The sequence below is a fragment of the Silurus aristotelis genome (genome assembly GCF_946808225.1).
Source record: "Silurus aristotelis genome assembly, chromosome: 9".
NCBI classification, from domain to species: domain Eukaryota; kingdom Metazoa; phylum Chordata; class Actinopteri; order Siluriformes; family Siluridae; genus Silurus; species Silurus aristotelis.
Window position 1 is genome coordinate 20,540,061 of NC_139582.1, and position 24,518 is coordinate 20,564,578.

The window sequence follows — 24,518 nt, forward strand, 5'->3', positions numbered from 1 at the left end:
TAGACTTTGTATTTGATTTTTTCTAGATCGCTCCCTTGTCTAATCGAACATTATATTCCCAATCGCACGTTTTCTTCGACGTAATTGTTCAAAAGAAAAACGCTGCTTGATCCCCACATTCTCCAACTAGTATCCTGATATCCAAATCCCGCTACGCAGTAACAAATTGAAGCTGTTCAGCGTTGTTGTTATCGAGATATTCATCTGTGTCACTTCACACACTTAACATAACAGCGTAACAGGGTATAATTGTGGTCAGGGAGCGATATATTAATATCGGAATTAATTTGGCGTCATTAAGCGGTGCCTTGGCGCACGAACGGAGCGCAGCTGCTGAGTGCGGAGTCCGCGGTACTTCTAGCAGCAATATTCGGTGCCCCTTAGGCTCTGCTCTGCAACATTAGGAATAGATTACCTGTCAGGAATATGTATTGCATATTCAAATAAGTGCTGCGCATATTTAAAAAAAACTGGTATAATTTAAATCCATGTAGTCCTTTTACTTTTTCTTCTTTTGTGGCCATATCTTTTTTTACTTTTTTTTTTCCCCTGTTTCTTTTCTTGCTTTTTTCTTTTACATGTATTTATTTATTTATTTATTTATTTTTCTCTCAGTAAAATTAAGTGTTATGCCCGAGGTGGGTCATTCATCATTGGGTAAGGGCCTCACTTATTGATGTCATTTTCCTGCTATTGCCCCCCCCCCCTCCCTTTCCCAACCCAGCCCACTAAGACCTATACTACTACTCTGCTATTTCCTATATACTTCCTATTTAATGCACGGGTCTATTACAGCTTTTCTCAGTTGCTCTGGAACGTTTCTCCGATCAGAAATGTAATTCTCAAAACACCTCTTTCAGCCTCCACCTCATTTAGTCACCTCATAAAAACTTTCTTTCGTCGCTTTGATCAAACGCTTATGTACATTAATTTAATCGATCGTGAACAATCGTCTGCTGTTTCCTACATGATCAGTTGTTTATGTTCGTGTTGATCAAAATATATTATACTAATTTCCCCTGAATGGTTTTAACCCCCAAAACATTGAGGCATCAGTTCATGGCGTAAGTCATTGAACGCAAAATTTCCAGCTTAAATTTCTATTCAACTTTTTTTTGTGTGAATGTTTAACACCACTTTTGTTTTATTTCCAGGCCGTACCTGTGACCGCTGTAACTACGGCTTCAAGTTTCTCAACCACACCAATCCAGATGGCTGCGAACCTTGCGCATGTAACCCGGACGGATCTCTTCACCAATTCTGTAACCCTTTTACTGGCCAGTGTGAATGCAAGAACGGTATCCAGGGCCTCCTGTGTGACACCTGCCCTCCTGGGACCTTCGGCCCGAAGAAGGACGGCGTCTGTGTGTCCTGCAGCTGCAGCGCTGCGGGTGTCATCCCAGGCTCAGCGTGTCACCCTGTAACAGGCCAGTGTGTGTGCCGGGCGCATGTGGAAGGCCGTCAGTGTGATTCCTGCATCGACGGGTGGTACACACCGGGCCGAGACGGCTCTCGGGGCTGCCAGCCGTGTCACTGTGATCCCAGGGGCACCGTGGATGGATCCGCTGTGTGTGATAAGACCAGCGGGCAATGCCGGTGCAAAAAGGGAGTGGAAGGCCTTCGCTGTCACCGCTGCGCTACACATATGTATAACCTGAGCTCGGGGAATGACACGCACTCATGCCAGCCGTGCAACTGCAACCTTATGGGAACTTTGGCTGGAACAGTGTGCGATCCTGACAGTGGGCAATGTGTGTGTGTGCCTAGCCATCATGCACAGGACTGTCAAAACTGCAAGCCAGGTGAGGGTCTGCTGGAATCAGTTACTGAAATTTGGCCTCGAATTCCTAAAATGCATTGGGGGGGGGCATTTTAATTATTCCAAGCAATATTTCAATGCCAGTGCTTTCATTTTTGCTTTTGTTCAACAAAATAAATAGGCATTGTTTAGAAGATCGCTGATCTCTGCATTTTTTCTTGGCTTCACCGACTCATATGTTTAGCCCAGGTCGCCCCCGCAGGAGTGGCATATGTTTTAGTAGTCAGTGATATTGGTCGCATGGCGAGCGCCAGCTTCGGTTAGACGGCTTTGAAAGCCGTTCCTGCCATTAAGAACGAGTAAATCCTATGGTGGCTTTGTGAGCATGGTCATCACTTTTAGCAGCGAAGGCAGGTCAATTTCTTTAGAATCAACTCTAGCATCTGGTCCCTTTGTATTTTTAGTGAGCAATACTGTATACTGTCACAAAACCTGGCTTTTACTGGAAAATCAAACATGCATGCAGGGAAAACAGGGTTTTGTCCCAAATCTACTCTATTTCAGCATGAACCATACTGGAAATCCAGTGTTAGCGGCAGGAAAAAGGAAGAAAAACAAAGTGGACATTCAAAATGAATGTCAATAAATAATAGTAGCTTGTAGTACCTACTTCTGAAAATGTTTTTGCTGTGAAGAGTTTAGAGTAGAACCACTGGCTATTCTACACACACCCAATGAGTCCAAATCATCAAATACATCTAATGTAAAGAGCTTCAAATCTGTTCCAAAAAAAAGAATGGCTGGAAGTCATAAGGATGTTTGTAGAATTCCGATTTGCTTCTTCTTTTACAATACTTTTACTCTTCTAGGACGGTTTTCCTTACGTGTGAGGATGAGGATAGATGATCATTCACCCACATGAGCATGAGTGACATAAGACAGCGATGTCAGGCAAGGATATCAAAGGACTTGCTTACTGTAGTGTTCCATTTACATTTATAGCATTTGGCACAAACTGAGCAGTTGAGGGTTAAGGGCAGCTCGATGATGCTGTTGAACTCGTGACCTTCCAATCTAGAATCCAACCACTGAGCTACAAACTCTCACCTTCCAGTTTAACCCGAAGGTACTGAATAGGGGTTAAGGTCAGGTCTTGGTTCGGATCATTTTCATTTTCGTGTGTTGCTAAGCTTAAACGCTCTATACATTTTTGTGCTTTTAATTTAGTGGCAACAGTTTACAGGGGGTCCGGTTGTGATAGTAGGGTATCTGCAAGAGTGAAAGGGAACGTTTATAGGACTGTGGTGAGACCTGCGATGTTGTATGGTTTAGAGACAGTGGCATTGAGTAAAAGACAAGAGGTGGAGCTGGAGGTAGCAGAGAGAGACCAGCATGTAGGACGTTTTGGAGACAAATTGAGGGATTGAGATGGGTTGGACATGTGCAGAGGAGGGACATGGTGTATATAGAAAGAAGAATGCTGAATATTCAGCTGCCAGGAAGGAGGAAAAGAGGAAGACCAAGAAGGAGGTTTATGAATGTTGTGAGGGAAGACATGGAGGTAGTTGGTTTGAAAGAGGCAGATGTAGAAAAAAGTGGAAGATAAAGTTTACAGTAGGTTTAATATGACATGATGGGATGGGATTATCAGGGGCCCAAAGCATTTTTGCCAAGTAGATTAGATTAGATTAGATTAGATAAGATAAGATTTAACTTTAATGTCAATTTGCAAACTACAGTTACAGAGCCAATGAAATGCAGTTAGCATCTAACCAGAAGTGCATAAGTGGTCTATTTACTATAAATTGCAATGGGGTAAATTGGGTATGGGGGGGGGGGTGAGAGTGATTACTGATGAATGTAATGTAGTGTGCAGTTTTAGCATTGTACTTAAAATACAATGCTGACATCTGAAATCTTGTTCTTACAGTTTTTTAGAAAATCTATTCATTTATTTAGGTGCAACAAACTATTAAAAATGCAAGAACACAGACACTGTCTTTCGTTAAAGCCTGTTTAAAGTTCATTAGTTTCAATGTAGATTGATTGTAGGCTTATTTATGTTTAAAATAAAAATACAGTGAAACAAAATTTGATATGTTCCATGTAAAAACCGGCGTTACAGTGAGACCGCGGAAGCTGAACCGTGATGTGGCGAGGGATTACTGTATTGTTAATCAAAAGAAGGGATAAAAGTCGTACATTACAACTAAAGCTTAGTCTCAGAAACAAGTCTCAGCTCATGACCCTTTAAAGAGCGGAACATGGACGCAGTAACCAGACAGGGATGTACGGGTTCACCGATACCACCTGATGAAATAGTGCTGGGTGTATCTAGCTTTCCCAACCGCGCCTTCCGTTCTCCCCAACACATAAAGCATGTGCACCGAGAGTGGTGCTGGCAGGAGAAAATTTAAAGCTCTGTGAGAGAGGACGAGATGCATCTACAAGAGCTGATGACTCTGTTTGCACCATCCCTCCCTCCCCTTCGGCTCCGAGTGTCACGGCTCCATTCACTCGTATTTCACCTGTGGGCTGGAGAGCAGTCTGTGATTGAAACATCTCAAAGCTGCTGTTCCTTCCAGCCTGAATGATGCGTCTTTTCATTCTTTTCTCGCAAATAGAACTGCGATAGATTTGCTCCAACAAAGATGGCCGAGTTGTCATTTGAATTGTTTTTTCTCGTTGCAGGGTATTTTCATTCAGACGAACATCAGGGGCAGTGTAAGGCCTGCGACTGTCACCCAGTCGGAGCAGTCGGACAAGAGTGTGCTCCAGACACGGGGCAATGTGTGTGCGCTAATTTGTCTCTAGCTGGCCGCAAGTGTAACCAATGCCGCCATCTTTACTTTGGTTTTGACCCCATCATGGGCAGGTTAGTACACTCTAAAATATTTCCCCCAGCAACAAGGCCAAATGTTTGCATACACCTAATCTCACTTCACACGTTTCATATTACTATACATTACTTTTAGCAAGTCTACCTGGAAGATTCCAGAAATAATAACAAGCTTCTGATTGGCTTATAGAGTTTATATGTGCACCTGAGCCTGTATCCGATGGGGGAAATCCTTGTTTCTCAAACATGACCAAATGTGAATAGGAAAGAATTATCTGAACATCAGGACAATAACTGAAACATCTGAAAGCCTGTTGATCAAAAAAGAATGTCCTATTTAAAGCTAGGATGAGCCAAATTAAAGTTTTCAGGTGATTTTTATGCTTCTGGGAGAGACACAAAAATCAATGATACATAATGTATGGTGTTATGTAAGGAGGAACAAATGGTAAGGCTTTTATTTATATATATATATATATATATATATATATATATATATATATATATATATATAATGTGTGTACACAAAGGTTGCGGTTTGGTCCGTACCTCAGTTTTTAAGTCAAATTTCGGTACAGTTAGGGGGAAAGAAATGCAAAACATAAAATTGCTTGTCGATTTTTTATTTACGCAGTTTTTTATTATTAACATTTGCGAACATCAATGTTTTTTCAATAATTTTCAATACAATGCCTGCTGGTTTAAAATTAGATATAAATTAAGGTTATATTTGTAATATTTTATCCCAAAAATTAAATATATAAAAATAAAATATAAGATAAAATAAAATAAAATACAATAGAATACACAATAAATCAATAAATACAAAATAAATCAATACACTTTTTTGTTATACTGATTACACAGAAATTGTTTAAATTGGCACAAATTATTAAATGAAATTAAATCAATTGATACATTGAATTAAATAGTTTACATTTGTTAGACCACATTTGGCTAAAACAGATACAAATTAATACAAATTCTTGAAGCTGGACATAAATTGCTAATAATCCATATCCCTAGATATATTTAATATATATATAAGTTAAGCTAGTAAGCAGTTTGATGGGCTGCAAGTTCAGCCTGTGTTCATAAAAGGTCAGAACAGCCATTACAGCAACCTGCCTGTAAATGATCATATGCTATAATGTTCCTACACTTGATTTGTCAGATACATTAATTACACAGTAAATACTTCACGCATTATAGCCACTTAAATTATATACACTATATTGCCAAAAGTATTTGGTCACCTGACCTTTCCGGCTATATGTAGTTTCCCAAACTGTTACCACAAACCTGGAGGCACTTTAGATTCGCTATAATAAAATTTTGCATTCACTTGAACTTGGAAACCCAAACCTTTTCCAGCATGGCAGTTCCCCTGTGCACAAAGTGAGCTCCTTGAAGATCTGGTTTACATGCTTTGGAGAGCAATGATCTTGAGTGGCCTGCTATAGAGCTCTGATCTCATCCCTACTAAACACTTTTGGGATGAATTGGAATGCTAACTGCACTCCAGGTCTCCTCACCTCCATCAGTATCTGCCTTTCGAACACAAATATCCATAAGCACACTCCAAAATCTAGTGGAACATCTTCCCAGAAGAGTTGAGGGAATTATAAAAGCAAATTGGGACTGAATGTGGAAAAATCACATACCGTACTTATGACCAGGTGACCCAATACTTTTGGCAATAAACAGTAGTGTATGTACGTCTCAGCGTCTCGCACGCTCGGACACATGACCCCAGATGAGACGCGAACGCAAAACCTCTCATACTGTGTGTGGTTTCTATTTATTTTTAAATTCAGCAGATTTCTTTGATATTATCGGCTTTCTGAGATCACACCGCCCTCGGGTACACGTGGACAGGAGTGTTATTTTTTTTTTTTTAACCTTCGAGAAAGCTCCAAGGAGATATTTAACCCCGAGCCATGCCGAGCAAAGCAGGAAAATAAAAAAATAAAAAACTGTTGGGGCCACCATAAGCAGCTTCCGCATTAGCATCATTTACCTTCCCCAAGATGTTCATAAGCTCTGCAGGTCGAAGGAATGGATATTAATCGTAGTGAGATCAGAGCAGTGAAAAAGTGTGGGTTTGTTTGTTCCTCAACAAAAAAAAAAAAAGGGCAATGCAGCCGTCGCAAATCGCTAATCCATACGTGTCGTGACGGATCGCCCCGACTTGCACTTATTCGCAGTGGGGATGAAAAATGAACTATTTAAAACGATTATAGAGATGCTTGTATGACATCAGGAGAAGCCACCGAATAAAGATTTCTTTATAGAAATATTACAAACTCATTTACCGGGCCTCCTTTCCGAATCAATAAGCCTGCGCATCTTATTTTGCGGATATTATATTGCTCTGTCCGATGTGGTCCGTCTAATGGGGGTAGTTAAAAGGCCACAATATGGTTATGGAATATTTCCCATCTCAGCAGATGACATAAGCCCGACTACCCAGAATGCGCTGGACGGCTAATCATTTAACCTTGGAGGGAACGCGTTTTATTGCATGGGCAAGATCCATTTCGGCTCACAAACATAGGAATGTGATTTACCTGTTTATTCAAGTCGTATTAAACCCGTTCAATCGTGTTTAGTCTATGCAAAGCAAACTTTCCGCGGAGTCTGCTCTCGGAAGCCCAGCACAGGATCCGCTTCTGGGACGCTTCATTTCCAATTTCGGATTATATCCGTGTTTGAAATTTGATCTTGCATGCAAGAAGGAGTTTGAAATAATGCGCTTTGTTTGTCGTGATGCACTTTTATCTCGTCCACGAGAAGTTGTGTCTACTTGTGAGGAGTCAAGGTCAAACCGGGGCAGAAACAAAAAACAAAAAAAAGAAGACAAATCTGCGGCTCATTAAGGACCTTAGGCTTTTCTCAGCTGTATGTGAGAGTGTCAGGCTCTTGGCCCTTGTATCACCCTGCACCAGTTCCACTGGGGCTATACCCCTTCACACTCGACACGTTTTCTGTAAATGCATCTTTTTTTACTGGGTATGTGTGTAAAACCTGTCTGTTCAAACACAACTTTTCCACCGTCTTAACTTGCGTTCGAAATCTTCAGACCCGACATGTCAAATGCAGCGATACACAGTATGTAGCTGAGGTAATTATATGCGCATGAGCTCTTCCTACTCTCGCTTCTTCTAGGTGTGAGCGGTGTGGCTGCAATCCAGCCGGGAGTTTTAACGGCTCCTGCCACGCCGAGACAGGCCAGTGCCCGTGCAAGCTGTTCGTGACAGGCGAGAAATGTGAACTGTGTGTAGAAGGAGCGAGTCACATGGACCCGGCCAACCACTTGGGCTGCAGTAAAGGTCACGACTCGAACATTTTCATATGTCCCTCCATATGACTTAAGATCACGTAGCACCCTTTCAACTTTTTTTTGTCCTTGGCTGTGTTACGGTACGGTACCGGCACTTATAAATATTATATCCCCTGCGTTTTCACCCTGTTAACTCATGAAACACTGACCTGTTTGCTTTTTTTTCATGACATGGATCTGCCTTGTTTCTTAGTTATATATTTTGCTGGGACACATTCTTTCATGCGTTTTATAGCCCTAATGTATCCATGGTCTTGAGGGGGGGAAATGCCACACTTAATGCCTCAGGCTTCCGCCCCCTACAAATCTGTTTTATTAAGTTAGTGCATTTTAAGTGCACTGCATGTTTGGCCCAGGAAGTCCCCCCCTCCCCACGACCACCACCACCACCTTTTTATACACAGTCCATTTGTTTGCGTTTGTCAGCAGCGAGATCTTTAACCTTGCTGTTTTTACTTGTCGTTTTTTTTTTTTTTTAACGTAACCCTAAAAAACATGAATCATGCTAATTTCTCTTTTCTCTTCACCTGGATTTTAGAGCCCAGACAACAACCTCCACCACTGGGCACTGTACTCAACGCTAGCGCCATCGAGCTGGGCTGGAACCCCCCAGATTCACCCAACAGCAACTCCCTCACCTATACGCTTCTCCGGAACGAGGAGCCAGTCCATACCAGCTACCAGCAACTGCCTTTCGGTTTGTCCATTCAGTTTAATATCGGTATTCTCTTATTATTAATATCGTTCTGTTAACAGCAAAATGTGGCCACAAAGCAGCTTTACAGAACTCCAAATCGCTCTAAAGAGCGAGCCAGAGGTGAAAAAAATGTATATGACAAGGCAGTGGAAGTTCATGGATTTCTGATTAGGAGTTTGTGAGTTTGAATCCCAGTACCACTAAGATATCAGGCCCTTGAGCTAAATAAAGGTCCAGATAAAGGTGTCTGCCAAATGCCACAAACAGAACTGGAAATTGAAACATAAGGAAGCCTAGAGGGGCTCGGGAATCGTTTTTCTTCCTGTTGATGCCACATAGCAGGATTCTTAAAACTTGCAAACGTACCGTATAATGTCAAATCAAGCAGCACTATTAGCATCTTTTGAATACTAGTCGAGGAATAAACATAGGACCAATCATCTATACACGTATGTATTACAATTTCTTCTCAGTTGGTCGGAGTGTTTTTTAGATCAGAAACGAAATTCCCAAAACTGCTTGTTCAACATCCAGCTTTTATTTTTGTTTCCCCAGAACCCTGGTGCTACATAAAACAACATAGAGCCACATCACACCACACAACATAGAGCTACGTACAGAACACAGAGCTTAAATCTAAAGTAAGCTGTCCTTGCTACATGTGTATCGTGTGCAACCGAGTGCAAACAGTGCAGACAAAAGACAACAGTGTAGGGCAGATACACAAATAAACAAAAACAAAATAGACCTACTGTGTAATGTGTTACATGGATGTGTGTGAATTGAAATGAGTATTGAGTGTGTGTTTGAGTTCAGGTTTGTAGCAGCTCAGTAACACACAGTTTTCAGTTCAGTTTCAGTTCCAGTTCAGTTCTGTGTGTTGAGGAACCTGTTGGCTTGAGAAGAAAAAAACTGTTGCACAGTCTGGATTTGAGGCCCAACTGCTATAGAACCTCTTTCCTGATAGCAGGAGAGTGAAGCGCTCATTGACATAAATACTTACTTTTAAGAGATGAACTAGATTTTGAGAAACGTACAGGCTTTTGCAAGAAATCCAATGGGCTGTTTGTACAAATTGTTTTAAGAAATGCACTTACTGCTTTGCAGATGTTAAGGATGATTAAAAAAACAAACAAAAAAAAAAATGCCAAAGCAACTGAGAAAAACTGTACATTTAAAGCTCCAGAAGATTGTTCTGGAAAGGTTTTGGGTTTGGAAGTTGAATTTAAAGGTATACTGGCGGAGACAAATGTTTAGAATCTTGTCAACAGTTGTGACAATAAAAGAGTGAAAGACAATAAAGTTTCAGAGTTGCCATCACAAAGCCCTTAACCCGAAGCCCATTCATTCTTTGTGGATGCCTCTAGAAAAATGTGCCCAGGAAGAAATGGCCAAAAAATGGTGAGAAGTTTCCAGAAGGTCACCTCAAGCATGTGTAATGTGTGAAGTTATTCATTAGATGGTATTACCGATCTGCCTTAATTAACTGCTAAGCTATAAAATGTGTGTCTATCTATACCATGGTTCTCCTCTGTACAGGAATGCTGCACTTCACAGACACTGCTCTGTCTCCCTACACCTTCTACACCTACCGGCTCGTCGCCAGCAATGTCCACGGCAACACCAGCAGCTCCAGCGTCCTTCTTCGCACTCTGTCCTCTGTCCCTGATCACAGTTACGTTCAGCTGAACATTGTGGGTCGTGTTAACCCTAGCAGCATTTCGTTTAACTGGACCGAGCTTCTGAACACCTCAGGCCCTGTAGAGCACTACATTTTGAGTTCAGTGGAAGAACAGAGTGGAGAAGAGAAGCTTCATTATCAGGGCCTTGGATCAGAGGCTACGGTAAACTCCCTGAACCCATTCACGCGGTACATCTTCAACCTGCAGGCCTGCACTAACGGTGGTTGCGCTCGGACCGCCAACATCACCGTGGTTACAGCACAGGTTCCACCTCAGCGGCAGCCGGCACCGCGTGTGACTGCACTTTCCCAAACAAAGCTACGAGTTGACTGGGAGCCACCGGCCATGCCAAACGGTAACGCAGTATATACGCTATATACACTGTATGAACAAAAGTATTGGGACACCTGATTTTCCCAGGCATATGTGGTTCTTTCTCAAACTGTTATCGCAAAGCTGAAGGCACACAATTGTACAGGATGCCTTTGGATGCAGTAGAATGAAATTTTCCCTACGCTTGATCCATGAGACCCAAACCTGTTCCAGCAGCAGCTCTATTAAGGATATGCTTTTCATGGGTTGGAGGGGAAGATCAAATCAAATCAAATTTGATTTGTTACATACACATACATACAGAGTACGACATGCAGTGAAATGCTTTATACGACTGTCCGGCATTAAGGAATAGGATGAGGAGAAAAAATAAACAAAACAAAGAAAAAAAGAAGGCAGATAATTAAAGAGTATAAATTATGTAAAATATAAAATATATAATATATAAAGATATATATATTGTGTGTGAATGAGCACAAATCTCCACAAATTGGGACTAAATGTGGAATGCAATGCTCAAAAAAACGTGTGTGTGTGTGTGTGTGTGTGTGTGTTTGTGTGTGATTCTTAACTTTACACAAGTAGCTTTTTCGTGTATTTGTACTTTACTTAGTCATCACCATCTGGAGAATTTTACTTTACACCATTTTAAAATCGAATATCTTTCTTTTTACGCATCTACATTTTGGGAAGCCGTAATAAATTATAGTACTTTGGATGCTTAAGTACATATGAAGGCAAATATTTGTACTTTGACTTAAGTGATAGTTTAAAAGGACACTTTACCGGAGTGTATCTCTGCTTTAACTCAAGAACATGGTTTGTGTAATTCATCCACTAATAGTTATAATTTTATAGGGACGAGGACACATGAATACACACTGAAGTGTATATAGTGATCAACGGGAGTCGTGGTGCATTGAAATCCAGTACAGCGCTAAGAATCCACCGCATCCTCTTCAGCCCCATCATTACAATAATGAGAAACACCATTACAGAAATGCTATTTGATCTCTGCCTGGCTGGAAATTAATTCCTGGCAAACTTTAATCTGCATCCGAGAAGCTTGATTAAGGCTCGGCCCGCCACCCCGTTATAAAACGGCGGTATAAACCGGCGCGGAGCCTCGCGTCACACTTTAAGGCGGCCGATTTGCCGCACGCAATTACGCGCCAGCGCGAGTGCTGCAAAATGGCTTCCTGTGTATCAATGACTTTTAATGCCAGTTATCATGCTTTATCACAAATGAACTCATTAACACGGGCCATTATAAAGAACCCTTAGGAGAATTCTCCGAACAATTCGGCAGTTCTTTTTTTTTATTTATTTTTTTTTTATTGTGTCTATCTGATTGTCATTCTGGGAGCGCTGTCGTTTTGGGGTGGCGGAATCTAATTGCATGTTGTCAGTGGCTGGATTTACATCACGATATCTCTTTTTTCCCAGTTAAGGCCTAGTGTAGAGAATTCTAACTGTACAATTACTGTCAATATGAAAACATCCATCACTGCTTTTTGTTTTTCAAGGTATAATTATCAGGTACGAGCTCTTTATGCAAGTGATCGATGAGTCACTGGGAAACGTGACCGGTCCGGGCACTGATCGCAGGATTTTCCTCAGCAGCGGTTGGCTGGATCCGACTCAGTACTCCGACTCAGCCAACGAGAACGCCCTGAGTCCACCCGAGAGCAGCACGGTGGTGTCTGATCTGCAGCCCTTCACCGCATATCGCTTCAGAGTGCTCACTGTTAACATGGCTGGCAGCACTACGTCAGACTGGAGCACTGCTCGTACTGCAGAGGGAGGTTAGACTACACACACACACACACACACACACACACACACACACACACACACACACACACACACACAAACACACACAATTCACTACGATAAAAACTACAACAAATATAAAGAATGCAGCTACTATTCTATTACTATGCAGTTTAATATTAGTGATGGGAAAATTGGATCATTTTATTGACTTGGTTCTTTGAAACTGAAACGAATCAAATCTTTTTTTGAGTCATTTAGTTCATTTTGTTCCTTTGATCAGAAATAAAATAAAATGTTACATTATCAATAAGCCGATTGCCCCCAGCACGTGTACATACAGAAACTTTGACTATATTTCCAATAAGTGTGGTAGCTCTCAGTAGTTAAGACGCTGGGTTACTGCTCGGAAGGTCTGGGGTTCAACCCCCGGTATCGCCAAGCTGCCACTCTTGGGCCCTTAAGCAAGGCCCTTAACCCTCTGTGCTCCAGGGGTGCCGTATCATGGCTGACCCTGTGCTTTGACCCCAGCTTTTGAGCAAGTACAAGATGCCAGTACAATTTTTTACTATCAAATGCTCAGCAGGAAAGATCTTTCAATTATGGCACTGGAATGTTATCTTTTCTGTTATGTTTTAACATTGTTTTATTTTCTCATTTGTGATCTGGTATTCACCTGATATTGACCCTTTTTTGTCAGCGATTGTGTTCCAACTTTTATCTATGCTTTTGGAAACACACTACTACCTCTGTGTCCTCTTTTGGTGTTGCTTTCAGTGTATGAATCACGAAGCGCTGACGAGATGAATAGAAGTCAACTCATCACAATGCTGTAATTGTGTGTCCTCTCCCCAACAGTGCCGGAGTACATGAGCCTCCCTCGGGTGTCTCCGGTATCCTCGTCTTCACTTCGAGTGAGCTGGGAGACACCACGGGAGCGGGACGTCCGGGGGGTGGTGACCTCATACCGGGTGAGCCTTTGCCAAGAGCGGACCTCCAACCCATTCACCCCTCCTATAGTGACACAGGTAAAGCTTTCCGCATTAACACTGACACAGGCGGTGCTTGCAAAGGAAACTTAGATCATCTTAGATCATATAGCAGTGCTAATTTGGATTTATCAAAACGTGGCAATGGCTCAGGCCAGAAATTTATGAACACGAACGTATTTATGCGTCGTTTAAAAAGAATTTTCTGTTCTGTTTGCACTTTATTTTGATTTGCACTATTTGACCGGAGAAATAAATCAGTGGTATTCATTAAGAGAAATAAATGAAATGTAAAATTCCGCGGAGAAAATACAGAAATAAATAAATCAAAAATGTTGTTGCACAGTAGGGAGAGCATTGAAGTGTTCATGATTCTTAGAAGATCGAACAAACTTTTAATAAAGAACAAAGATGCCTGAAACATTGTGCATTTTTGTCTGTATAAAACTTTGTAACAATTAAAGATAAAATAAAAATAACATTTTAGAATTATTACATTGTATTAAAATATATTAAAAGAGGGAGTGGTGGCTCCAGCGGTTAAGGCGCTGGGTTGCCAATCGGAAGGTCTGGGGTTCAAGCCCCGGTATCGCCAAGCTGCCACCCTTGGGCCCTTGAGCAAGGCCCTTAACCCTCTATGCTCCGGGGGTCCCTTGCGAGGGAAACATCAAGGTCCGTAACGTCGAAGTGACGTAGGGCCGCCTTCCCGTGGGCTCACCACCTGCAGGAGGGACCGTAAGGGACGGTGCTGTGAGGATTGGGCAGCAGTCGAAGGCGGGGGTTACTGCTTAGACTGCTGCCCCCGCGACCCGAAATACGGATAAGCGGGAGAAAAAAAACCGAAACATTGTATTAAATAGACTATAAAATTCTAACCCTTGTACTCAGGGCTACAATCATGGCAACAAGAATAAAATCATTTGAATACCGTATAAAATTCAACCATAGTGATTTTTTCCCCATAATAATGATATATAAAATAAATGTCTCTATATAGTAATCATTCATGAAATACCACTATAGTATCACATCGAAAAATTGGGTGAAATCAGCAAACCCTGCTGCTCTTCTGGATCTTTTGATTTGATCGGTTCTGAACAACACACAGCATGTACTTAAGATATTAACATGAACTGATTTCTTTCAAGGATGAAGCAAAAGTAGCAGGAGGTTCTTCATTCCTTTGTTGCCTGTAAAAGAGTAAGAAGCGAAGCGCTTAAAAGCCATTGCACACTGGTCACTGCTTTGCCTTTTACATTTGTGTTTGCACTTTGCTCATATCTGGGCCTGTATGCATGCAGTGGTCTCTTCGGTCCAGAAAGCTTCCTTCGTTCAGTGATGTGGAAAAATGTGTGTGTGAAATAAAGGTTAAAGAAGGGCTTAGCATTGTGGACTGTTCACTGGAGAATAACTGTGTGTCAGGATGTCCAGCATTTGTAGTTTCAAACCGATTTGATCAACTTCCTAAACAATATTCCTTTTAATGTGGATTTTGTTATCGGAGATTTTAATGATGGTGATCATAATTTTCATCGCCTACAGATTCACTATGTTGTCAAAAGTATTGGGCCACCTGGTCTTAAGTAGTCATAAGTATGGTATGTGATTTTTGATCATTGCATTCCACATTTAGTTCCACTAGCTTATGGATATTCGTGTTCACAAGAGTATTACGAAAGGCAGGTACTGATGAAGGTGAGAAGACCTGGGGTGCAGTCGGCGTTCCAATTCATCCCAAAGGTGATCAATAGGGATGAGATCAGAGCTCTATAGCATCAATATCTTCCTCTCCAAAGCATGTAAACCAGATCTTCAAGGAGCTCACTTTGTGCATCTCCATGCTGGAACAGTTTTCATGTGAATGCAAAATTTTATTATGGCGCATCCATACAACTGAAAAGGTCCCTGGTGGTCTAGTGGTATGGATGCGGCGCTCTCACCGCTGCGGCCCGGGTTCGATCCCCGGTCAGGGAACCAACCCCAGCCACTCTTAGTGCCGGTCCCAAGCCCAGATCAATGGGTATGGTTGCGTTAGGAAGGGCATCCAGCATAAAAACATGTGCCAAATCAAACATGCGGATGATCTGCTGTGGCGCCCCCTAATGGGAGAAGCCGAAAGAAAGTTTTATCCATACAACTGAGTGCATCCAGATTTGTGGTAACAGTTTGGAAAAGAAACACATATAGCAGGAAAGTTTAGGTGACCTAATACTTTTGGCAATATAGTGTGTATGTAGTTGAATTTCTTTTGACATGTCAGGTCATCTGGGTATGACAAGCTACAGCACGCTCACCCTCAACCATGCAGAGTAAGTGGGATATATGTGAATGTATCTGTGTAAGTGTATGTATAATACATGTTGTGTATGTGTGGGATTCCCAGCTGTTGTACAACGCCTCAGCAGACGAGCGGAGCTACACCGTGACAGGACTGAACAGCTACGAGGTCTACAGCTTCACTGTGACGCTGTGTAACACACTGGGGTGTGTGAGCAGTCTTCCTGCTTCAGGACGGACCCATCCTTCAGGTTAATAGATTTAATAGACTAAAGATACAATTTATATATTAATAATATATATTTCATAATATCCTTAGCTCTGAAGGATAACTAATGAAATCATGAAATATATATATTATTAATATGTACATTTTTACAATGTAAATATAAGTACACTTTAGTACTTGTTTCATCTCTTCTACATTGTTGTCTCTGGAAAGGTAAAAAAAAAAAAAAAGGCTTTTTTCCGATTTGTTTAGATTTAAAAACATTGGGTGCTGTTTGTGAAGCAGGATATGAAATCATTTATATTTACGAATCATATACACAAGAAATCTGGTGCACATGAAAAGTGATCATATCTGACTGTGTAACGTTCTAGCCTGAACCTCAACATGAAATTCAAATTTCATACTTTACACTGATTAATGCACGGACATTTACATTTACAGCATTTAGCACAAGCCCTTGTACAGAGCGACTTACAAAAGTGCTTTAAAGTCTCTATTAATGAACACATCTACATCCACATCTACATCTACATGTTAAGCTTACAGCTCTGTTTAAAAGATTTTATTTTTTTTTGGTAAAAACCAAAGCAAACCTAAAAACCTGCTAGTTTAAGCACTGGGTTGGTGTGGGAGAACCTGGGCAGGTTGAACACAAGTCACACAGCTCTTTTAGTAGCGTTAAGCAGAAAGTTGCACTAGTCCAGTCTTGAAATGACAAGAGACTGAACAAGCATCTGAGCAGCCTGTGTGGATAAAAATTGTCGAATCCTTTTGAAGTTGTAGAGAAGGAACGGTCTAGACCCAGTCACATTAGCAACCTGTGAGGAGAAGGACAGTTGATCATCCATAGTTAGGTTTTTGAGTTCATAGGTTTCTGAGGGGGAAAGCGGAGAGTTATGAAAAGATATTCTGAGATCCTGACCTGGAGATGAATCACCTGGGATGACCAGCAGTTCGGTTTTGCTGGGGTTGAGTTTTAGTTGATGAGCACTCATCCACGAAGATGTGTCCGCCATGCATGCTGAGATCCGAGAAGAAGCTGGGGTATTTTTTAAATGCACTTTAATGCACTCTAACGAGTTTAAGAAAATATCGCAAAATATATCAAATATTGGTCACAAATTATTGGTCACTTTCTAAATAATAAAAGTATAGCGCATCTACTAAAAAATTATATACAAATAAATCGTTTTTTTACCAATGCGGAAAATATTAAAAACAATGCATCGTGATATAGATGCCAAACTGTATCCAATGCACACTTTTTAAAATAGATGCATCACATCGTAAACTTTTATACCAATGTACCGAATGTGAATAATTTTATATATATATTTATATATTTATATTATATTTGTATTTTTATGTTGAAAACAGTCATTACATAAAGTATTGTAAAGATGTATAAAGATGTAAAAACATAATTAACCAATAAGGAACATTTTTATTCAGTGATGACATAAAAAAACTGCCGCTATATAAAAGCAGGACCTATTGTTAAAATAATAATATTACATATTTTATTAGCATGGAAGCCAGTCAGAATAATCCCCACTTCAGCTTTTTCACAATTTACCCTCATTGTTCATTTTGTGTTCCCAGTTATCGGTGCACTCGACCTTTTATGGCGTTTTGTGGGTGTTACTATATGCAAATGAGCCACGTCAAGACCGAGCACTGATGTGAACAAACTCTTGATGTCTTTCCCAACGCTTCCGATTCGATGAGTCAAAGTACAGTTTAGAAAGCAACATATAAAAAGTAATAGACTACATTTTAGCCAAAAATAACTCCAGAGTGAAGGTTGTCAGGGATAAGCTGAGGATAGAGAGCGATTGCTACAGTGGCTTAGGATGACACTCGCTATGAACAGTCCATAACTGAACAGTTGACGATCTTAACAATGGTGGAATTACGATAAACGTACTTTCGGTGTCACCCACATGGGGATGGGTTTTCTCATTGAGTCTGGTATCCTCATTATTGACATTCAAGATGCCCAATTTTATTAATTTACCAAAAAAATGAATCAAAGCTTAATAAAAATTGAAGCTGGACAGATGATGCCAACTGGTTTAACCACTTTGCCTTTAATGACTTATGTAATGAACTGATGCCGAGTTGTTTTCGGGTTTAAAACTATTCAGGTGAGAACCAGTATAATATATTTTGATCGACATAAACAACTGATAATGTAGGAAACAGTTGAACACGATCAATTAAAGGAATGTACCAAAAATGTAACAAAACGTTCGCAAATTGTTCTAAGCACAGAGAAATTGCTTTAATGGTGTGCACAAGTGAAGAGGTTGAACAGATTGTTTTTGAGAATGAACTCCCATAATTTCCGGAATATAAAGCGCACCCAAATATAAGCCGCACCACTGAATTTTATAAATATTTTTATTTTGAACATAAATAAGCCGCACTTGTCTATAAGCCACAGTGTCTACACTGAAACTAATGAACTATACACAGGCTTTAACGAAAGACAGTGTCTGTTACACGGTGTAATGGGTAAAATATGTTGTGGCTCCTTTAAGAGCATAGCGGTATTTTGGGAATAGCCTGCCACCGCATTTTTTCCAGTATTACTGCATGTTTGCAAGACCGAGGAATATGTCCTTATTATTTTCTGATGCTCATTTCTAAGTTTCTTTGACTAACCCGTAACGCTGTTGTCAAAAAAAAATAAAAAAGCATGAGTTTTGGAAACCTGTCTGTGCTTATATGATTTCTGTTGCAACTGGAGTTAGTGAGCTCTCCCTTCACCCAGACTCAACACGTTACAACGACTTGTACAGTATCTAAACAGTAGCCGACCAAGAAAGTCATTGTTCACTGTCTTCCTTCTTCCTTTCACAACTATTTCTCTCGAGAGTTTATCTTTTGGGATCGTCGTGCGTTTAAAAATCACAATCGGTGAAGCTTTTCTCCCGATGCCGTGCAGCTCAGAACACAGGTGAAGTGTGTTTTTTCATGCCCGGTTGTTTTCAGCATGACGAATAATTTGGTTCTTTGGCGTAAAGGGTGTGAAACCGGGAAAAACCCAGGAAAAATCCATATATTAGCCGCTTCGTTGTTTAAGCCGCGGGGTTCAAAGCGTGGGGAAAAAAGTAGCGGCTTATAGTCCGGAAAATACAGTAATATTCTTGTAAAAGTATCAGATCCCTGATGCATGTTTAAAAGCCAAATGTTGCCATTGCCAAATATTGACTGGGTTTTAATTTAATGCTGTTTATCGCTCTTTTGCGGATTTCATTCTTTTCAAAAATACCATTATGTCTACATTAGCGTTCTTTCACATATCCGGTCTGTATTGCGTTTCCTGAATGAATCCTCTGATACGATCTGGTGAGCTGAAAAATTCATAACAACTATAACAACCCTTTTAAGGCACGGTGCTGTTTGTGTGTGTGTGTATGTGTGTGTTTTTATACTATATACCCGAAACCAAATTACGAGCCGAAAATTGGGACAAGTGTTTCTTAATCAAGTCGACGTGTGTGTGTGTGTGTTTGTGAACGCGTCGTGTTAATTCCGTCCGTGTTAATAGGTGTTAATTTTCCTATCTGAATATTAATGAAGTGGCTGTAATTGAACATGTCCATCATCACTTTGTTTAAAGGCCAGCACCGAGCTGCCGAGGGACACACCGGGACCCGCCTGTGGCACCTTTAATTCTCGTCCCCACGCCAGGAAGGCGTGCAAACTCAAAAACGGGAAAGGCTGTTCATCCCTGAGGAATACGAACGAAACCTATTTGAGATTTACTCTCTGGTTATCTTTCCTTTTTTGCTACTTTTGGAAGCAGGTGAGAGAAAGTTGGGAGAAATTGGTTCAGGCATTCAGACAGGTTAGGAAAGTATGTCATCAAGCCATTTTCATTGTTAGGACATTTTAAATGTTGCCTCTTTCTCTCTCCCTCTCTTTCTTTTGTTCCACCGAGACATTCATTCCAGCCTGAAGCGACTTTCTCGTTTTCTTCCTTTCTTTCCTCCTCCTTTCCCCGTCCTTATTAACCATCTCCGTCTCACCTCGCATGATGACTTAATGACTCCGTCGCCCCTCCTGCCGGAGTTCGACTCTCACCTCGTACGCTCGTCCCGTTCGCCGGCAGTAAAAACAATTTACTGTTAATTACAAGGAGAAAAATGTGCTGGCGAGCTCCTCATGAACACCATGAATCAAGCAGCACTCGTGGAGGTTTATACGGAATATGTAAGTAGGACGAATTAGTGGGGTTTAATAACAGAGGCACAAATCACACAGGCTTCGAGGGCCCTTAATTGATACTGCGGGAAATGACGGACATGAATCCGTCACTCGCTTGGCGCCACGGGAAGATATGTTCGCCGCAATATGCTGCCGCGGATGTTATCGCTTCTTCCGTACGACAGACCGCGACGCGTCCGGGGATCTGCGCCCTCCATTCACTTAAGCGTGCTTTCGGGAAATCGAATGAGCAACACGTTTTTGTTCTGTTGCTCAAACGTGCTTCGAAACGACATCTTTTTTTCTACTCATTTACTTTTTCCTTATAGTTGTCACACACACACACACACACACACACACACACACATATACACACTTTGGCCCACTTTGAACGCGTGTCTCTTTTATCCTTGTCCCAGACCCATTCAGTAACTGTGACAGGACTTCGATGTTGATGATTGCAATTTATGTCATCCTTACTTTGTTTTTACGACGCACCGTATACACAGCGGCCGGCGTTTTCATACAGATGCGCCATTACACAGAATTACCATCTGTTCGAACCGAGCAGGCAGCAGCTGCTTCCTCTGAGTTGGTGGAAATGGCGGCATAAGAAAGTACAAGCATCGGGGAACGAGCTTTATCCAGGGATTTAATCCCGTTTGCCGATTAGGTTTAAAGACTTGTATGCGCAGGAATGGAGAGTGAAACAATGCTGGGTGGAATGTAAAGAAAAAAAGAAAAAAACACTAATAGGATAAAAGCAGAACAGCAAATCAGAAAACACACAACAGCAAAACTATAATGAAAAAACAGAATTTTTTTTTTTTGCTTCGCCTCAACAAAACACAGTTCTGTCTCTCAGCCTTTCTTCAGTTCTTTGGTTATTGCTCCGATCCACATTTTCCGTCGCAATTTCATCTCCAGCTCCTTATATACTAATCAGTAATAATCAATCAGGATATAGATACAGTATCGTTTTATAGTATTATCAGATTGACATCACTGATCATTGGCTGAATTCGAACATACCCTATGATGTTGGTTTGGTGTCCTCATGGTGGCGTGCAGTGTTGGGCAGTAACGTAAATAAATAAAGTAACTCCGTTACCGTTACCGTATGGTGCGTTGTCCGTTCCTTTTTTAAATGAATAAATTTGGGCTGAAGTGTAGCCCTCAGCCTAACCTGTTTACAGCAGCGACGCATAGTAGGATTGGTGGATGAACCACTGTAAACACGAAGAAGACGCACTTTAGGATTGGTGGATGAACCACTGTAAACACGAAGAAGACGCACTGTGGGCGTGTCTCCGTTTTTTCAGGTCTGTGCGGCAGTAATGGCGAGTCGAAGCGAGAGCAAGACGAGTTTCTCGAAGTGGAAATATGCTCATTATTTCACTTTAGTTGAGCGTAAAGACAAAAACATTTTGGTTAAATGTAAGTTGTGTCTTTCTGGTTCGATGCTCGTATCTACTGTGATAAACAGCAACTCCAATCTGTCGAAGCTCCTCCAGAAACCCCATGCTAGAAGCTAACCCGGTGTTCTGTTCTACATTGTTGATAGTTTTCATACGTCAGCTGTGAAAGGAAAATTTTTAAAAACTCAACACAACAGCAGAAGCCACTTTAGTTTTTGATTGTGAATATATTATTCAACTTGTTTTGTTAGTTTAGTTTTGTGTTTGTATAGACCATTACGCATAAAAGCGCATTACTTTTAACAGTAACGCATAACTTTTTAGTGTAAGTAATCAACAAAGTAACTGGGTTACTTTTTGAATGAAGTAACAAGTAACTGTACCTAGTTACTATTTTTTTAGTAACTAGCACAACTCTGGTGGCGTGTGTGTATGAGTGTGTGTTTTATTTTTTATTATTTTTCAAAATGGCTGCTGTTTCCCTTTGATGATTCACGAGAATAAGTCAGTAATGACTAATCAAAAAGATTCTGTCACTCCGTCAATTTGTTGTAACTTTTTGTAAAAAATTGTGATTGCGCCACGATTGCGGGTTTCTAACACGTACGCCGTGCGACGTAAAAAAATCGACAGCGGGACGATATTTGCGAGGACCTCGGCTGTCAGTCCAGGAGATCCCCGGTCACCGCTAAAAAGCATAATAACTCTTTTTTTTTTTTTTACGCATCGCCGAGGGCAAGGATTGCGTAAGCCTTACGGAATGTTAACAAGGAAATCCAGACTGACGTTATCGATCGCTTTGTAAAGCGAACAGCTAATCAAGAGTTGATGGTAATGTTTTATGTATATTACAAGCCATAAAGGGAAGAAGTACATGTGTACACATCGCATTGACTTGAACTGTGCCATGCATATTTCTCCCTCTCTGGAAGGTTGGGGCAATTATGCATAAATCAATACTTCCCCCAGTTACAGAAATGCTGCAGGTGAAGGGGATACACAGCGAAATAGATGATAATACAGAAAATCTTAGTGACAGAGCCGGACTTGTTTGGCCTCAACGTTAGAATGAGAATATTTGCAAATTTCTGAAATCAGTCCAGGAAATTTGAATCATGTTGAGTATTTAATGATTCTTTTTTATGATAAATAAAATATTGTCGCACATTAGGCTGAAAATTGGATTCTGTAAATTAACGCTCGCCGGACGCAATAAAGGCTTGAATACGGAGAGACTGGAAATACAGGGGAAATATTGAAATTCCACTACAGATACCGTTACAACCCATTAAACCTTGACTCAACAGTTTCCATTATGATCCACTGTATGTTTTTTATTCTCATCAAACCAGTGTAGAAACCAACATGCGATCTATAAGCTACAGATCATATCCTATTGGTGCTTAATGGTATCCATTAGACAAAACATGCCACCAATATAATCTAACATATTACAAGAAGAAACTCAAATCCGATAAAACCAATAAAATTCCTATTCTAACATTAAAACCATTTACTTAACCATTTTTATGGTGAAAAAATAAACCAGTGTAGAAAGTTACTTTGTGCTTCAATGGTGTCCAGTAGCTTCCTAATGTGTCCTGTTGGTGCTTAATGGTATCCACTAAACAAAACATGCCCACAGGGTTACAAAATTCCGATTACTATTGCAATTCTCATTATAACCATTAAAACCATTACAAAGTATTAAGGCAGTTATATATTTTTGTAATGAAGTAAAATAATTCCCAGACCTGACTAGTGTTGTCTAGTGCAGAAAATGGGAAGAGTGCTAAGAAAAAAGTGTTTTTGAAGAACAAATAAGGTCTGTTTGGAAGTCCCTCCTATGTAAAAGCCATGGACCTCTGTGTCATGAATGGTTGCCATCCTCTATACCTCAATACTCTGAACTTGTATTAATAACCGCATAAAAAAAGGCCCCAGTACCGATCCTGGACCTCTCGCCTCTTCTGTGCCACTTCAAGCTTCCTCTACTCTACCTAACGTTTTTTCCCACCTGTACCTAAGTCCAAAAGCGATGAGCGTCTGTCAGGACTTCACTCGAAACCTATTAAATCAGCACGGGGAGTTTGAAATATCAGGGTTTCAATTATATAGACTCGAGTGTTATTGATTAGAGGTAATTTATGAACCGCTTGGCACCAGACCTTCGAAGACAACACATTCATTTTCTATAGAGGGCTTTTATTAGTGGCGCTGGTTGGGCTTGGCTACTGGCCGAAGTCGACTAAATGCACTGCAAATGTGTCAGTTCATGATCGTTTGACTCCTTTAAGGCTGTGTTTAGACCCCATTTGAAACATTTCAGCAGTGTGTATGGCCTTTATGTCTAAAAAACAAAACTTTCTTATTCTACTGACAGCACCGGCAGGGTTAAAGGCCCCCAGACTGAAGCCTTTAAACATGACGGCGATGGAGATCATGTGGGCTCCTCCAGCTAAGCTGAACGGTCCTCCACCTGTCTACTATGTCGAAAGGACCGACGTATCCTTCTCAGATGCGGAGGGCCACGTCATCAGAGGAAGGCGCTTCACCGGGACAGGCTACTACCTCTTTCCCAGCTCTACGCTACCCGTTAACACCGACTTCACAGGTCAGAAAAGTAACAGAATGCAGAGTTGATACTTTAGTCCATTACAAAGAGTTTTTATTTTAATGGCCATGCCACCTAATTACCAAATCACACTTGTGTGTGTGTGTGTGTGTGTGTGTGTGTGTGTGTGTGTGTGTGTGTGTGTGTGTGTGTGTGTGTGTGGCCACTAACACAGTTTTGATTCTACTCTCAATCTCTGTAAGAGCCAAATAAATTAATGACTTCCCCCGATTAGACAAAGGGCAATTATACTTTTGTTTACGAACATAATTGGGAAAATTGAGTTCCAAATGAATATAGGTTATGCTTCATCTGCTGGTGCGAGAAAAAAAAAAAGAAAACTGCTG

General features: G+C 40.9%; 1 protein-coding gene across 1 annotated transcript in view; it reads left to right on the forward strand.

Moving 5' to 3' along the window:
* The window catches only part of ush2a (Usher syndrome 2A (autosomal recessive, mild)), a 232,051-nt gene that overhangs the window by 46,737 nt on the left and 160,796 nt on the right, over nucleotides 1-24,518 (forward strand). The window contains exons 13-21 of the mRNA XM_083551252.1: nucleotides 1,155-1,802; nucleotides 4,451-4,634; nucleotides 7,767-7,930; nucleotides 8,480-8,638; nucleotides 10,178-10,675; nucleotides 12,180-12,458; nucleotides 13,285-13,454; nucleotides 15,799-15,943; nucleotides 23,941-24,171. Coding sequence (XP_083407378.1) covers nucleotides 1,155-1,802; nucleotides 4,451-4,634; nucleotides 7,767-7,930; nucleotides 8,480-8,638; nucleotides 10,178-10,675; nucleotides 12,180-12,458; nucleotides 13,285-13,454; nucleotides 15,799-15,943; nucleotides 23,941-24,171 — 2,478 coding nt within the window. The remainder of the gene's footprint in view (nucleotides 1-1,154; nucleotides 1,803-4,450; nucleotides 4,635-7,766; nucleotides 7,931-8,479; nucleotides 8,639-10,177; nucleotides 10,676-12,179; nucleotides 12,459-13,284; nucleotides 13,455-15,798; nucleotides 15,944-23,940; nucleotides 24,172-24,518) is intronic.